Below are 16,766 nucleotides of genomic sequence, written 5' to 3' on the forward strand. Positions count from 1 at the left end.
ATCATTGATCATCTGCCTCCTACACACCCCTACTAGGGATGGATGGAGCTTGAAACCCCGGCATGTTCCTTGACCAGAATGGAATCCGAGACATTTCAGTTCACAGGCCAGCGCTCTATCCACTGAGCCAAATCAGCTAGGGCCATCTGTGGTATTTTTTGAATGCTTGTCAGACTCTTTGTTAGAATGTAATATCTAGATAATCAATTTAAGTAACATTAAATTTAGTCCCTGCCTGGAAGTATAACTAACAATTCAAATAACATGCTTATACCAGTAGCCTTTTTGTGAAGCTTTAATGAAGGTAAACTTTGAATCTGATTTTTGTTTTGAGGAAAAGTGCGATAATGTGAAAATGGAGACTCACCTGAAAAATTATGTCCACTATGTTTTGTGAAGAATTTGATGAGGGAGAAAAGAGCCAGAATGGCTGTTAGGCTAGTTGTTTTGCTGTCATGGATCAGAAAACCCTGAAAGTGTAAAATTGTGAAATCAAGTCTTTACATTCAATGCACAAGTTCTGTACATTGCTTCGTAAAAGTGGATGGTGACAGTGAATTAGCACCCTTCAGCCATTTTTGAGGATTGAATGAGGTAAAGACAAAGTATTGGATTTCTTTAATTCCTTGTATGTATATATGTCCGTTCTTCTAAGATGCAAACTCCCTGGAGATGGGGAACATAATCTTTTTTGTCTCTGCATAGAGACATAGAGTCTAATACAAAATAGGAATACACAAGATTATTGGATTAAAAAAAATTTTTAAAGGAACCAGAATTTATATAACCAAATGATTGGAACTTTTGAAGTTGGTCCCTTTTGGAGTCTCTTCATTTGTTACTTTAATGTTGTCATTTCTTAAAGTATGTTTGGTATCTCTCTTTGGGAGATGTTTCTGTAGGCATAAATGGAAAAGTATTCACATATGTGGTTAATTTTCTTCTTCATCTTCAGTCAGTATCTTACCTTTATTCCTCACCTTTCTCTTAGGGTTAGACAATAGCTTACTCCTGGTGATTGGAATATTTTGCTCATATTTTGCGTGTTGTTCCTTGTTACTGTTTTTGTTCTTTTCCTAAAAGTTCTTTCCTATATTTTCCCTCTTTTTCTGGTGCTTTCTATCTTCCCTCTGAATATGTTAGATACTATACTGGGCTTAGAGCAATGGATATTCTCTTAATGAAGCATTGGATAGATGGTGTAAATAGTATCCAGCACAAAATCAAGAATCCTATATAATAAGAGGCTAATATGCAAATAGACTGAATGGTGGAACAACTGAACAACTGGCTGCTATGACATGCGCAGACCAGCAGGGGGCGTGTGTGGAACATTGCGCCTGTTGGCCAAGGTGGGATGGTGGAGCAGATGAGCAGGGGCACCCAGACCAAAGTGGGGAGTGCCAGTTGCTGCCATTGGGGCAAGCCTCTGGTGGTTACTGAAAAATTCTTTGCTCCCGCGTGCTGTGGTCCCACCCAGCGCTCGCACCTGCTGCCGATGCCACAGCCGCCACACGCATCCGCTGCCCGTGCCCAGTGCCGGTCCCGATCACTCAGCTCCATCAGCAGGTGTGAGTGGCCCTAATCATTCCTGAGGGCTTCTCCACCTCCCCCTGGTCTTGAAGGGCGATCAGGGCAGCAGCTGCCACTTGCACCTGTTGACAGCGCCAGCCCTGCTCACACCTGCTGCTGGCACCACGCCCAATCGCTCTGCACCATCCATCAGCAGGTGTAAGCGCTATCAGCGTGTGGGGGTGGTGGCAGGAGTGGGGCTTCAGGCAGATGGGACCAGGGGCTGTGGTGGGAGGGTCTGAGACTCACCCCTGTACCTACCGCATCCTCACCGCCCACAGTTCTTTTCAAGGTGCATGAATTTGCACACTGGGCCCACCTATACTAATAAAAGGGGAATATGCTGATTAGACCAGGTGACCAGACATCTTCTGGACATCCAACTTCCTTCCTGATAGTTAGGGGGTGACCAGGCTGGCAGGGGAGCAGTTAGGGGGCAATCAGGCCAGCAGGGGGGTAGTTGGAGGACGACTAGGCCGGCCGGCAGGGGGACAGATGGGGGGGCAGCGAGGCTGGCAGGGGGCAGTTAGGTGGCCAGGCCAGCTGGCAGGGGGGCAGTTGAAGGGCAGCCAGTCAGGCCAGCAAGGGGCAGTTGGGAGGTGGCCAGGCAGGCAGGCAAGTGGTTAGGAGCCAACGGTCCCAGATTGCCAGAGGGATGTCTAACTGCAGGTGCGGGATCGGGCCTAAACCAGCAGTCAGACATCCCCCAAGGGGTCCCTGATTGGAGAGGGTGCAGGCTGGTCTGAGGGACTCCACCCCCACCCCCGAATTGCACGAATTTCATGCACTGGGCTTCTTGTATTTTTATAATTTTTCTTTTTCTTAATTATATTTAGTTTTGTCCTCTTCTGCAACAAAAGAATAAGAATATCTTAATCAGTAAGATATTGCCTGAAATTTATTTGCTATAACAAATAAGACATATCATAAGGTGACTTGCTGACATGAATCCAGGAGAAAAAAGAAAATAATTTATATTTTTGAACTGTTTAAATAAAAACCAAGAGGTCTTTTGGCAAATATGTATGATGAAAGAACTGGTTGTGGAAATTCTTACATCTTGATTGTTCTGTGGAGGACATAAACAAGATAGGTGTGATTAGGAAGAAAAGGATGTGTGCAAGAGACCTGGCTCAAACACTAGTTAGTGGTGTGACCTTGGCAAGTGGCTCATGAACTTTTCTGGGGGTAAAGGGGTCATGTTAACTCCTTAGAGAAGTTGATGAAAGCTCTACATAGCTGCCCAAGAAAAAACGTTCATAAGCACAATGTTTACTTCAAATGGTGCGCGTGGTATTTGAGGCTTATTGCACCTTCTCTAGCCCATTCATGTTGGTTTATTGATTCTTTTTTTTTTTTTAAATATATCTTATTGATTTTTCACAGAGAGGAAGAGAGAGGGATAGAGAGTTAGAAACATAGATGAGAGAGAATCATCGATCAGCTGCCTCTTGCACACCTCCTACTGGGGATGTGTGCCCGCAACCAAGGTACATGCCCTTGCCCGGAATCGAACCCAGGACCTTTCAGTCCACAGGCCGACACTCTATCCACTGCGCCAAACCGGTCCTGGCGGTTTATTGATTCTTGATGAAGACCTTTGACCTGGTTACTCTCTAAAGTCACTGGCAGCTCTAAAATACTTTTTTTTTTTTTTTAAGTATAACCTTAATCACTTTCAGTCTTGAAATTCTATTTTTTTTCACAGAATAAATGATAGTGAATTCTGTTCTTTTTAAATAGTTTTTATCTGTGGAAATACTTAGATTAGTTAAGCAGTGTGCATTAAATAAAAATCTGTATTAGTTTTTTTTTAATTTTTAGAATTTGTAATAGGGACAAAGACAAGAGCCAGAAACAGCCTGAAAAGAAAATTCTTAAAATTTTAAAAAGTTTATCTGGAAAAAAGAAAAAAGAAAAAAAGAAAGTACTTTAAGTGTGTGTGTGTGTGTGTGTGTGTGTGTGTGTGTGTGTGTGTAGTTAGCTAAAAGTCTTTTTCAAGTGAAAAATGATTGAGGTTTGGAAAGAATGTAAGTAATTTTCATGCCAGATCTTTAATCCCAAATATTCAGGGGTAGCCAAAGTACTGCATTTTAAGACACAGTACTTAAACTTCTTTGAATTAATTGTGTAGTCAACTGTGGCATTCCATGATCACTAGATAATGTTTTCTTTTTGGCCTTCAATTATACTTTGTGGAAACTTAGTACAAAGTCCAGGAAGTTGATGTGTTCTTAGCAGTGCAACTTCTACTGAGTCAGTTGGAAGATCAGTTCATGATTTCTACTTTTTAAAAGTGATTTTACTCTTTTGATTGAAGTATGATCCTCCCCCCCCCGTTTGGAAAAGTAAATATTCTGACCCCTTTTAAATGTACAATTCCATTTTAGTGACGTTCAGAATATATCTAATGAATCTGGAAAGATTTTGCTAGAGCTGACATTGTTGACAGTAAAAAGTCAGCCAGTTTTCTGTAGTGTCAAATTTCAGTCTGAGAAACTATGGAATTTACATGGTTTTGTCTCACAAGTTAATAAGTCGGTTTGCCAATTCTTAAAGACCCAAGCACTGGAGATTCTGCTCTGTTGGAAATCATGAGCAGAGAGCTTACATGGTATAATAAAATTTGCCCCTTTAGGTTAGCTTTGGTGTTGTAGGCAAGTGGTCTGACTCTTTTATATCATACTAGAGGCCCGGTGCACGAAATTCATGGACGGGGGTGTGTCCCCCTCAGCCCAGCCTGTACCCTCTCCAATCTGAGACCCCTCGAGGGATGTCCGACTGCCAGCTCCCAACTGCTCTCCTGCCTGCCTTCCTAATTGCCTCTGATCGCTTCTGCCTACTGGCCTGATCACCCCATAACCACTCCCCTGCCAGCCTGATTGATGCCTTACTGCTCCCTTGCCAGCCTGATTGCCCCTAACTGCCCTCCCCTACAGGCTTGGTCACTCCCAACTGCCCTCCCTTGCAGGCCTGATCCCTCCCAACTGCCCTCCCCTGCTGGCCTGATCCCTTCCAACTTCCCTCCCCTGCTGGCCATTTTGTGGCAGCCATCTTATGTCCACACGGGGGCAGCCATATTTGTGCGTTGGAGTGACAGACAATTTGTGTATTATTCTTTTATTAGATAGGATAGAGGCCTGGTGCATGGGTGGGGTTGAGCTAGTTTGCCCTAAAGAGTGTCCCAAATTAGGATGGGGGTTCCCTTAGGGCGTGGGGTGGCCTGGGCGAGGGGCCTGTGGTGGTTTGTAGGTCGGCCACTCCCCCTGATGACCCAAGCGGAGGCCCTGGTATCTGGGATTTATTTATCTTCTATGATTGAAACTTTGTAGCCTTCAATGGAGGCCAAGGCAGGCCAGGAACTTGGCTTCCTCCATCGCAGGGAAACCCAAGCCTCCTGTTTGCTCCATGGCCACAGCCATTTTTGTTGGGATTTATTTATCTTCTGTAATTGAAACTTTGTAGCCTTCAGGGGAGGCCTGGGCCAGACAGGGTGTGCAGGAAGCTTGGCTTCCTCCATTGCCAGGAAAACCCAAGCCGCCTCCTTGCTCTGTGTCTGTAGCCATCTTGGTTTAATTTGCATACTCGCTCCTGATTGGCTGGCGAGTGTGATCTTGTGGGTGTAGAGGAGGCATAGTCAATTTGCATATTGCTCTTTTATTAGATAGGACTAGAGGTCCAGTGCATAAAAATTCATGCACTTGGGGGTTCCCTCAGCTCAGCCTGCCCCTTCTCATAGTCTGGGAGCCCTCAGGGAGGGAAGTGACTTGGCAATCAGGGGAAGGTGACACCCCCATCACACCTCTGTTGCTGCCACTGTTGGCAGCACAAGCTTTGGCCAGTCCTGGTTACCTGAGCCTCAGGTGGCCCTGGGCAGCTGGGCAGTTGATATCTGAGGCTTGCCTGTGCCTCGGGCCAGCTCAAGCACCTGGGGGGCTGAGGGGACTGGGTGCTGCCATATTTGAGGCATGGCAGTCAATTATATTCCCTCCTTATTGGCTGTGGGCACCACCATCTTTGTGAGTGCATGACAGTCAATTAGCATATTCACTCTTTATTAGGTAGGATGTAACTCTTTTTAAAACTAAATATATTTATTGATTTTTATTTATTTATTTTTTAACAGAGAGGAAGGGAGAAGGAGAGGAATACAGAGTTAGAAATATTGATGAGAGAGAAACATCAATTCAGCTGCCTCCTGCATACTCCCTACTGGGGATGTGCCTGCAACCAAGGTACATGCCCTTGATCAGAATCGAACCTGGGACCTCTCAGTCCGCAGGCTGATGCTCTATCCACTGAGCCAAACAGGTTAGGGCTGGGTGTAACTCTCTGTGTGGTAAAAGAAATCTTGGAAGAGTGAAATAGACATAGATTTGTGAAGCAAATATTAACAGGTATTAACAAGTAAGAGCCATTCATTCATTTATCAACCTTTACTATAAAAGCCATAAGAGAGAAGGCTAGGGCTTTTTTTTCTGTCCTTCCTCTTCCTCTTTCTTACATCAGTTTTTTTCTTGGAATTTTTTTTTTTTTTTTAAGATGGATGACCATTGTCATTCCCTGCTTTCTATATATACTGACAAAATGTGGTACAGAATGAGAAAGGAAAAACAAACTCAACTAGGAAACATTTTGAAGTACTTCCAGCATATCTAAAACAATAAGATACTTTACAACTTACAAAAACTTGACTGTTGGGTTTAGGCAGAACCATTAAATAACACCTCTCAACACTTCTGAGTTTGGAATCAACAGGAAAAAAGACATAGGAAGCAGACAAATGGGACTTCACAACATCAGCTTTAATATTGATGAAATCCAGATGGAAAGACATGCCTTTGGCTGCAGTGGGCCTCCTAATACTTCACCTGATTTAAGCTTATCCAGCTAACACAGCAAGGCCTTTCCTGTGGGGACAGGGGACAGAGGAGTGCAGAGGACACTAATTTAGCCTCCTATTAGGACACAGAACAAACTGATTCCTCTCTGCTATTAGGCAGCAATGTCTGGCACCAAATTTCAGCTCACAGATGGGAATGAATAGGTAGCTGAGAGAAGCTAGGAGTGTCCCTTCCTTCTGCCTCTACCCCAAGACTAGAAGAATACAGAATAAGAATGACCCTTATCCCCATCACTGCCATATAAGTCTCATAGAGTCAAGCTCTACCTCTGCAATATAGAGAGAGAGAATGGTCTTCTCTTTCATGGGTGCTTGAACACATTTGGTTTGTTTTGCTAAGAAGCTTTTAGTATTGATTTAAGTGTAAGAAATTTGAATATTTGGGGCTATAGGAAAAAGGGAAGTGTGTGTGTCTGTCTTCAGCCCCCCACATTTATTTGCATTGGTATTTCTACTTCACCATTCCCCTGATAGTGGATGGGGGGGAGGGGAATAAGGGATGGTGCATTAAAAGAACAGAGTATTACACATTATTGGCTTATTTATGTAACTTTTCATTGGGTTTTCCCCCTCAAAATGTAATAAAGTAGAGATTCCCTTCTAGGTTAATCAGTAAAGCCCATTTAATCTGTAATGTCATTTTATTTTTAATTAAATTTTATTGATTGGTTTTAGAGAGGAAGGAAGAGAGAGAAGCATCGATTTGTTGTTCCACTTATTTATCCATTCAATGCTTGATTCTTGTATGGGCTCTGACCAGGGATCGAACTTTGCAATCTTGGCACATCCGAATGACATCTAACCAACTGAGCTACCCTGCCAGGGCCTGTAATTGGAAAAATATTTTAAAATTACTTTTTATTGCACATGTATGCCAGTTAGCTACATTCTAAGTCATTTTTGTGGCAGGACATAAACTGAAAACCCAATCCAAAATGTCTTTGTGGCATAAGAAATTAATGTGGAACATTATCTGATGGCCTTTCTTAGTAATTGGATACCTGTGAGCTCATATTTCTTTTATGGAAATTTCTTATAGTAACCAAAGTCTTTTAGATATGAAAATTTAAAGTATTGACTTTGTTTTGTTTTTTATTATTTAATGAGATTTTAAACCTCATTCTGAACTTACTATGATTGTAATGATGATGCATGTTGGAGCAAGGTTTTCTGTTGAGGTTATTCCTTTATTTTTCTTTTTTTCTTTTTTATTCTTTTCAGTGAGAGACACTTTTCTTCTTAGTTATATACTTTTTTGCAGTAAGTTACCTTGTACATACCCTGTCCTAGAAAAAAATAATTTACATATGCCTGTATTATGACAGTGAAGGGTCAGTAGATGCCCTTTTATTACAAACAGTATCAAATTATTACTGAAAATCACTAAATAGCATTTTCCCAAAAGAGTGTTACTTAATCCTTTACATTTTTCATATAGGTTCTCTTAAGCTTTGTTGTTCTCAATTTCTTGTCTTTTATTGTCAAGTGCATGCATGTATATTCAATTCAAGTCACTTTATAGGTGATTTGAAGCAAATATTTACATCTTATTGAAAGCTGTCATTTTCTCTCCAATTTATCTCTCTAATGTCTTTTTTGATGACTTCTCTAATATATCTATACAGGCAGGTATTTTTAATTGATATTTGTTAGTATAATGAGAGTATAAGTAGTAGAAATAATTTTATTTAAAGTTATTTTGTGGTTTGTCTTGGGAGTACCGTATTTTCCGGCGTATAAGACGACACTGTGTTCTAGTAAAAAGCCTGCTCAGATTGGCCAGAGTCAGAGAGGCAGTCTATTAAAAAAAGAACTGGTGTTGCCTCAGAAGTGGGTTGTCTTATACAGCGAATATAGGCCTAAACTTATGTAAAAATTAGGGGGTCGTCTTATACGTCGGAAAATACGGTAAACTTACTTTAGAAATTATTATTAAGTAGTTCCCTGGTTATCATTAAAAAAACATAATTCATGTAACTTTTCTATATTTCAGAAACCTTTTTTCAAAAAGGACAAAGGAACTCAAATCAGTTGTTCATAGTGCTCCTGGTTGGAAATTATTTGGTCAAGTTCCTCCCAGAGAGAATCTTCAGAAAACTTCCAAAATTATTCAGCAGGTAAGTACTAGCATAGCCATGTGTTTTATCTTAGTTCTTCAAATATATTTTCTTGATAATTAACCATGTTCTACTTTCATTTATATTTTTATACATATGAAATTTTGGAATTATAGATATTTATAGCAACCTTAATATATTTTTAAAATATGACACATTTTCAATTATCTTAAGGTTGTGAAAATTCTTGAAAGTAATATAATACTGTTTTTGTTTCCTAGTTATTCCTTGGATAGCCTTTTGTTATCATTGTTGTTAGCTAACTACTCTCATCACAGACTTTGACTTCAAATCAAACATAGTAGCATTTGCCAGTGGCACAGATTTTATGGAGATAGGTAGTTGTGAACTTATAAAATAGTAAAAAGAAAAACGGAGTAGAGTTTGAGGTTGAACTCTATAATTACTTTTCTGGTGTTCTGTCTAAACCAAGGACTTTGTGAGATGAGTGAATATATAATCTTTTTTAGTCGTTTATCGATAGAAGCTAATTCTTTTATATCTGTATTAATATTTCTATTCTTGAGATTTAAGAATTTCAGGTCTTACCTGACTCCTAAATTTGTGCTCCTCAGTACTAGGAGATCGATGAGACTGGAAAACAGCAAGACTGGATCAATTTGTAGCATTTTTAAATTAGGAGAATTTGTTGCTCAGGAGATATATAATAAATTTCCTATTTACCTGCTTCTCAATTATAGTTTATCAGATTTAACACAACCAGCATTATAAAAACAATGACAGTAAGGCAATAATCATCATTCAAATTGGAAAAATACCTTCCTTTAAGCACTTAATAGTGTTCCTTTCATTGCTCAAAAGATTGTTCCCAAAAATAATATAAGAAAATAATTTTTAGATCTTTAAAAACATTACTTACAGTTAATTTTATTTACAATTAATTAAAATGTTGACTAGTTTAAATAGCTGCTGGAACTTAAAACTGTGCTGATTCCCAAGGGGTGTAGTCAGGCACCCAGGTGTTTCAGCTAATGGGGGAACCATGGCAAATTCAGTGATACTACACATCTGTCAGTTATGGTAGACTTTTAGCTTGAAGTAGTATGCGATTTCAACATTAAATGGCACTATATTCTTTCCATATTTTTGTGAATCTAATTTTTCTGAGGATTTCATAAAAATCAGATACTGTGCAAAGTAGTGTGGGACAGGAAAAATGAGGGTGATAATATCTAATCGAATTTCAAGTTTTGAGAAATTATACAGTATACATGCTCAGTTAGTAATTGTGGTTATTTAGGAGTGAAATAAAACTCTTTCTCTTCAATTTATGTGTATCATGTTTTCAAATGGCTACTAAGTGTTAGGATATAAATTCTATTAAATTGTTAGATATAACTACTATAGTTATTAAACAGAATTATTAGATATTTTTGTTAATTTGGGGAGGCTTGATGAAGAAATTACTAGGACACTGAGGGCACTGTTAACCAAGAAAATTTGTGAATCTTTACTATCTAAGATTTTAAATCTTAACTTTTTTTCCTAAAGTCTGAAAATAACCTCTGTCAGGTTTTTCAGAAGACCAAGTTCGCCCTCTAGAGGCAAAACAGTGGTCTTGATATTGAAGGTTTTGTATTTCTACTTTATGATAATTTACCTTAAAAGTGCATGTGCAAAAAAAAAAAAAGTGCATGTGCAGACACTTTTATGTCTTTATATAAAGTATCATTTTGAAATATCTTCTCGTAGGTGTCTAAATAGATTATTGGGTGGATAATGACCTGTTTATTGATATTCTGTATGCCTTTAATTTGCTTTCTATTTTGGAAAGCCATTCTCTTTTGCATATATATTATGTGAATATTTGATGACTGACCAGGAAAAGAACAACTCTTATTTTCATAGGGGAAGAAAGAGTGGAGTTGCTGTCCTCTACAGCCCCTTCTCTGGCTTTTTATAGATGGTGATTTCTCCAGCTACTACTAAGTTTTGAACTTTCAAGTTGTGTGTAGGTACTAGTGTGTATTTTGGTGCCTTTTTCATGGGTCTCTTTATCTTGGGGAGGTGTGATAGATGGTGAAATTGTTCCTCTGATCCTTTATACCCGCAAAATATGTATCTCTTTCACCATGTGATAGGACTTGTTTCTGCCTCTCCCTTTCTGCTTTCTCTTTCCCTACTTCTGTTTGTGTCTTCTGCTCTCCATTTGTCTATCTTTGCTGTCCTCTTCCCTGCAATTGTCATTTTCAAGAAGGGCATTATTTTCTTTCATTAATAACAAGTGGCCCAGTGCACAAATTTGTGCACATTGAAAGGAAATTAATTAGAAGAAATATTTTAATATTGCTATTTATCCTTTATAATAGAAGTGTCAACCAAATTGATGGACAATGTCAGATTGAAACATACGCATGCAATTGGCACCAGCGAGAGCTTTATCTGTATCATGCATGCACGAGTCAACTTAGTTTTTTATATATATAGAATAAACTTGCTTAATTAGACCTGCTTTCTGATGTAGCTAAACTATTTCCAGCCCAGTGAAGCACCCCAACTTCTCTTTCAGGTAATTGTCAGCAACATAGCAATAAATAACACGAAGCAGATTATTGTAGATCATGCAGGGAAAACAAATGGTAAAATATTTAATTACAGCAGTGTTTGACTATATTCTGCACAGTGAGAAAACCTGAAGTCATTTTCAAGGTCTACAATGTCTTGCTTCTTTTTAGTCAGGCCAAGTTTCTAAACTTTCTGAATCTCCATTTTCTGGCTAACGAAAAGAAAATAGGATTCCATTGAGTCTCCTATCTACCTGCTCCAGTACTTCTGTGAGAATCAAATGAAATGAAGCATGGGAAAATGCTTCACAGACATTTGGTTGAAGTGTGAAATGTTTCCACCTGGCTATAAAGCAAGTCATGTTCCTGGGCTGAAGAAACTGCAAGGAGGCTAGTAGTTGCTAGGGAGAGGAAGCTGGGCATTGCTGCATGATGTCATTACCCAGATGGACAGACACTTAACATATTAGCCATATATATATATATATATATATATATATATATATATATATATATGTATATATATATATATATATATATATAGAGAGAGAGAGAGAGAGAGAGAGAGAGAGAGAGAGAGAGAGAGGGAGAGAGAGAGAGAGAGAAAGAGCCTGACTAGAGGCCTGATTACTTGAGAGGGGTCCCTTAGTCCGGCATGTGTCCTCTTGCAGTCCGGGAGCCCTCAGGGGATGTCCGACTGACGGCTTAGGCTCGCTCCACAGGGGAAGCAGTCCTAAGCATCGTCAGACATCCTTAGCACTGCTGCGGAGATGGGAGAGGCTCCCACCACCTCTGCTGTGCTCGCCAGCTGTGAGCCCGGCTTCTGGCTGAGCAGCACTCCCCCTGTGGGAGCGTACTGACCACCAGTGGGCAGCTCCTGCATTGAGCGTCTGCCCCCTGGTGATCAGTGTGCATCATAGCAATGGGTTGTTCTGCCATTCGGTCGATTTGCATAATAGTATTTCTCTGTTCCTACCTGAAACATTTTTTAACAGCCTTGCCTGACTTTTAAACTCTGTAAAACATCTATAATAATAAAAGCATAATGTGCTAGCCCTAACCGGTTTGGCTCAGTGGATAGAGCGTCAGCCTGTGGACTCAAGGGTTCCAGGTTCGATTCTGGTCAAGGGCATGTACCTTAGTTGCAGGCCATCCCCAGTAGGGGTGTGCAGGAGGCAGCTGGTCGGTGTTTCTCTCTCATCAATGTTTTTAACTCTCTATCCCTCTACTTTCCTCTCTGTGGAAAATCAATAAAATATATATATATATGTTTAAAAACACAGCATAATGTGCTAATTAGACCGCTCTTCCTTCTGGACGACCTTCCGGACGAAGCCAGGGCTGTGAGGGAAGCCTCTGTCCCGGGTGCCTGCCAGTGGCTGGAGGGAAGCCTGGGTCCTGGGTGCCAGAGGGAACCTAGTGCTGGCAGCTAGGGGAAGGAAGGCCTAATTTTGTACTAATTTCATGCATTGGGTCTCTAGTTATGAATATAAAATTGTTTTTGAGATCCTTTACCACAACTCTTTTCAAATGGATGTTATTTATTTGGAATCAGAAATAAAAAATGACAATGTTGTTAGTAAAGCCATGAAAAATGTTAGGACATATCTGTCATGTTTTAGGGTAGAGTCTTAAGTTAGTAAGACTGTAGAAAAATGAAGGTAGCTAGTAATTCCAGTAAAAATCTGCCTGAAAAAGTGAACAGTGTTAAAAGTACTATGGAAAAGTAAATTCCTTTGAACTTTTTAAATTTGTCTTACTTGCTTTTTGAATGACAAAACATTAAGATTTAATAGGAGATTAGAATACTAGTATTATTTTTTTATTAAGGTATTATATGTGTACATATCTTATCATTGCCCCCAATTTCATACATGCCCTCCCTCCCACAGGTATTATTTTATAGAATAATTATTTTAAAGCAGATATTCAGAAAGTAGTTATCATATTTTTAAGTATTTGTATGATTATGTATTGGGCCAGACTTTTTTCCAGTGGAAAGACATAGATTATAAAATAATTATATAGAAAAGTAAGGTTTGATTTATAAACTTTTTCTCTAATAATTGTTAATTACACAAATAACACATGACTATATTTTCTCTATAAAATAGAAAACGTTACAGGAAGATATGTCTCATTTCACTTTCCCTTCACATTTTTAGGCCTTTTAAAATGTACTTTTATCAATGGGGGAGGGGGATACATATGTACTACTATTTGTAATACTTTAAACAATAAAAATAAATAATAAAGTGTATTTTAATGTGGAAAACAATTGTTTTTATATGTGTATATTTTTTAATATATGGTGTTACAAATATTTTTCTGTAACATTTTAAAAAATATATATTTTATTGATTTTGTACAGAGAGGAAGGGAGAGAAATAGAGAGTTAGAAACATCGATGAGAGAGAGTCATCGATCAGCTGCCTCTTGCACACCCCCTACTGGGGGTATGCCTGCAACCAAGGTACCTGCCCTTGACCGGAATCGAACCCGGGACCCTTCAGTCCCCAAGCCGGTCTCGGCTTTCTGTAACATTTCTAAAACAAAGTACCTCTGTATGTATGTGTCTATACACATATATGTTTTGTTTTGCTTTATTTAACTTTACATTTTGTATATCTATAGCTTTTCAGAGATACATGAAGTTCATAGGTAAAAGATAACTAAGTTAAATTTTTTTAAATTGTATTCTTATAGTAAATTTATTAAAGATCTCATCAATTTTAGCTCCCCATGTTAACATTAAAGAAACATAAAAATTACTTTATGATAAGAGCAAAATCAAACTAATTCAAGTTTGACTTAACTTGATACTCACTTCCCAAATCATGTGAATATTTCATAATGTTATTTTATGAGGATTATCACATGTGTTTTTTTGCAGGTGTGAAATTCCTGCTTGTGGCCTTTTCAACCAGTTGGTGAGCCCTGTTAAAAATTGCAACAATTAATTATAAATAGTATTTCAATTATATTGTAGTTTAATTGACCTTAAATTTTTGTTTTTTCTAAATTAATAGGCCAAAATTTGAAGAGAGCTACATAGTTTATCTTATGAGCACCAAATTGCAAGTGAAAATGATTATAAATGAGTCATGTTTAATTGTAACATGATTTCATACCAAATTGAATATATACCCTAATATGTCAAACTGACCATCTTTCAGGAGAAAGTAATTTATTTTTTTGCGAGGCACTGTTTTTATATTGGCATCTTTTTTGTTAGTCCTGACCCAAGGATATTTGATATTTTTTGACTATTAGAAAGAGTGAAAGGGAGAGACACAGACAGAGAGAGACATCGTTGCGAGAGAGATATATTGACTGGTTGCCTCCCAAGTGCCATCCAAGGCCGGGGATGGTGCCTACAACTGAAGTGCATGCCCTTGACTGGAATCAAACCCTTCAGTCTGCTGGCCGACACTCTACATATTGGCATATTAAATGAGAAAATGAGATTGTAGTACTTAGATGATGTTTCAAGTTTTTAATTGTTCATGTATTTTTCTGAGTGAAGTTTTAGTTCAATGATTGAATCACTTTCACGTAACTTTTGACAAGCAAGAAAAAAGTTTTAAGACATTACACAGATTTCTTAATCTCTGCACTTCAAATTGTATAAAAATAGAATATATTATCCTCCTCAGTTAAACCTTTGCTTTGGAAGTTTTTTATTGCAGGAACAATAACAAGAATTTGAATATGAGCAGCAGCTAAATATATAACATTCTGAAAGCTTTATATTTTGGTTACTGACTTTATTGGTGTGTGTAGTATTAGAACATTTTAGAAGAATTCATTGGCTTTAAGTATGCATAAATTTAGATATCTTGAGTGTAAAATTTGACTTAGTGACTTCCTTCATGGTTGTTAAATTATGGAGGGGGTGGATAATGTTCAGAATTTATTTTTGAAAAACCCTTAAAAATGTTAGATCCTTGCATGTTTATTTTCACTTTTATTTACCTAATGTATTATCACATTGGAAAGGTAGTAAATTACTACCTTTGCAGCTGCATATATGTTCTTTCTTTATAGTTCATGATAAATTATTGTCTTACCTATGTAAAAATAAATTTATAAAAATTTGTATGGTCTGAAGATTCAGAGAGGAATTTATAATAATACTTCTAGGCCTGAGCTTCTGGGAAAGGGAAGAAGTGTGAACTTTAAGAGAGAAGTTTAAATTAGTTAGTAAACTAAAAGAGTAAAAACAGCCCTAACCGGTTTGGCTTAGTGGATAGAGCGGACTGAAAGGTCCCAGGTTCAATTCCGGTCAAGGGCATGTACCTTGGTTGCAGGCACATCCCCAGTGGGAGGTATGCAGGAGGCAACTGATAGATGTTTCTCTCCTATCGATGTTACTGACTCTCTATCCCTTCTTCTCTCAAAAAAAATATTTAAAAATAAAATAAAAGAATAAAAACAAGTTCTCAAATTGAATAGGGTGGGATTTGGGAGTGGGAATTTTTTCTTTTTATAAGAGACAGACTTGGAAGGGGTTGCAGTTTGAAAACACTCTGACTACCTGTGATTTGATTCCAGAAATACACTTTGAGTACCAAAGTTATAATAAAAGTTGCATTCATTCTATCTTTATGTCAGTCAGACTTTTATAGTATGTTAGACTTTAAATTAGACTAAACAAAATCGTACTGCCCAGCTGGTGTGGCTCTGGTGAGTGCCAAACTATGAGCCAGGAAGTCATGGTTCCATCCCTGATCAGGGCACATGCCTGGGTTGCAGACTTACTCCCCAGTAGGGGGCATCCAGGAGGCAGTTGATCAATGATTCTCTCTCATTATTTTTTTTAAAATATATTTTATTGATATTTTACAGAGAGGAAAAGAGAGGGATAGAGAGTTAGAAACATCGATGAGAGCGAATCATCTATTAGCTGCCTCTTGCACACCCCCCACCGGGGATGTGCCCGCAACCAAGGTACATGCCCTTGACTGGAATCGAACCCGGGACCTTTCAATCCGCAGACTGATGCTCTATCCAGTGAGCCAAACCGGTCTCGGCATCTCTCTCATTATTGATGTTTCTATCTCTCTCTCTTTCTCTCTCTGAAGTCAATAAAAATATATTTTTTTAAATTGTGCTAATAACTTTACCAAGATAAAGTTTTCTCAAGCAATTAAATGTGTCAGAGAGATATGAAATGCTGCTCCTCAAGGAAGAAAATTGAGAATTAGTAAAAGTATCATAATCAGCATAACCTTTACTTACCTACTCCAAGCAAGGTGGTTTCCCTGGCTGTTGGATCAAGGTGAGGAAGAGAACCTCTTTACCTTGAGCAGACATGGTCTTGAGGTGGTAGAAATGTTCACATTGACTATTTTGGTTTATATATATTAGGTTATTTTGGTTTTCTTATTGTCTTTGGAAGAGATGTTCCTATTCTTTATTCCTCCAGTTCCATATTTTATTTCTTTTTATTTTTATTCTCACCAGAGGACATGTTCATTGATTTGAGAGACAGAAACATCAATATGAGAAACATTGATCGGTTGCCTCCCACTTGTGCCCCTACTAGGGATCAAACCCACAACCCAGGCATGTATCCTGATCATGAATCAAACCGGCAACGCTTAGGGACTACACTCCAATAAGGCAACTGGCTAGGGCATATTTTAC

At 38.5% G+C, this 16,766-nt stretch overlaps 1 protein-coding gene across 3 annotated transcripts in view; it reads left to right on the top strand.

The window, feature by feature from the left end:
* The window catches only part of TBC1D12 (TBC1 domain family member 12), a 61,852-nt gene that overhangs the window by 10,957 nt on the left and 34,129 nt on the right, over window positions 1-16,766 (top strand). For 2 of the 3 annotated variants that reach the window (XM_036438603.2, XM_036438606.2), the window contains exon 2: window positions 8,469-8,592. In XM_036438603.2, the coding sequence (XP_036294496.1) occupies window positions 8,469-8,592 (124 nt within the window). Of the gene's footprint in view, window positions 1-8,468; window positions 8,593-14,010; window positions 14,048-16,766 lie in introns of all 3 variants that reach the window. The other variant, XM_036438607.2, reaches the window with a different exon arrangement.

This window comes from Pipistrellus kuhlii, unplaced genomic scaffold (assembly GCF_014108245.1).
Source record: "Pipistrellus kuhlii isolate mPipKuh1 unplaced genomic scaffold, mPipKuh1.p scaffold_m20_p_15, whole genome shotgun sequence".
Classification (NCBI taxonomy): Eukaryota; Metazoa; Chordata; class Mammalia; order Chiroptera; family Vespertilionidae; genus Pipistrellus; species Pipistrellus kuhlii.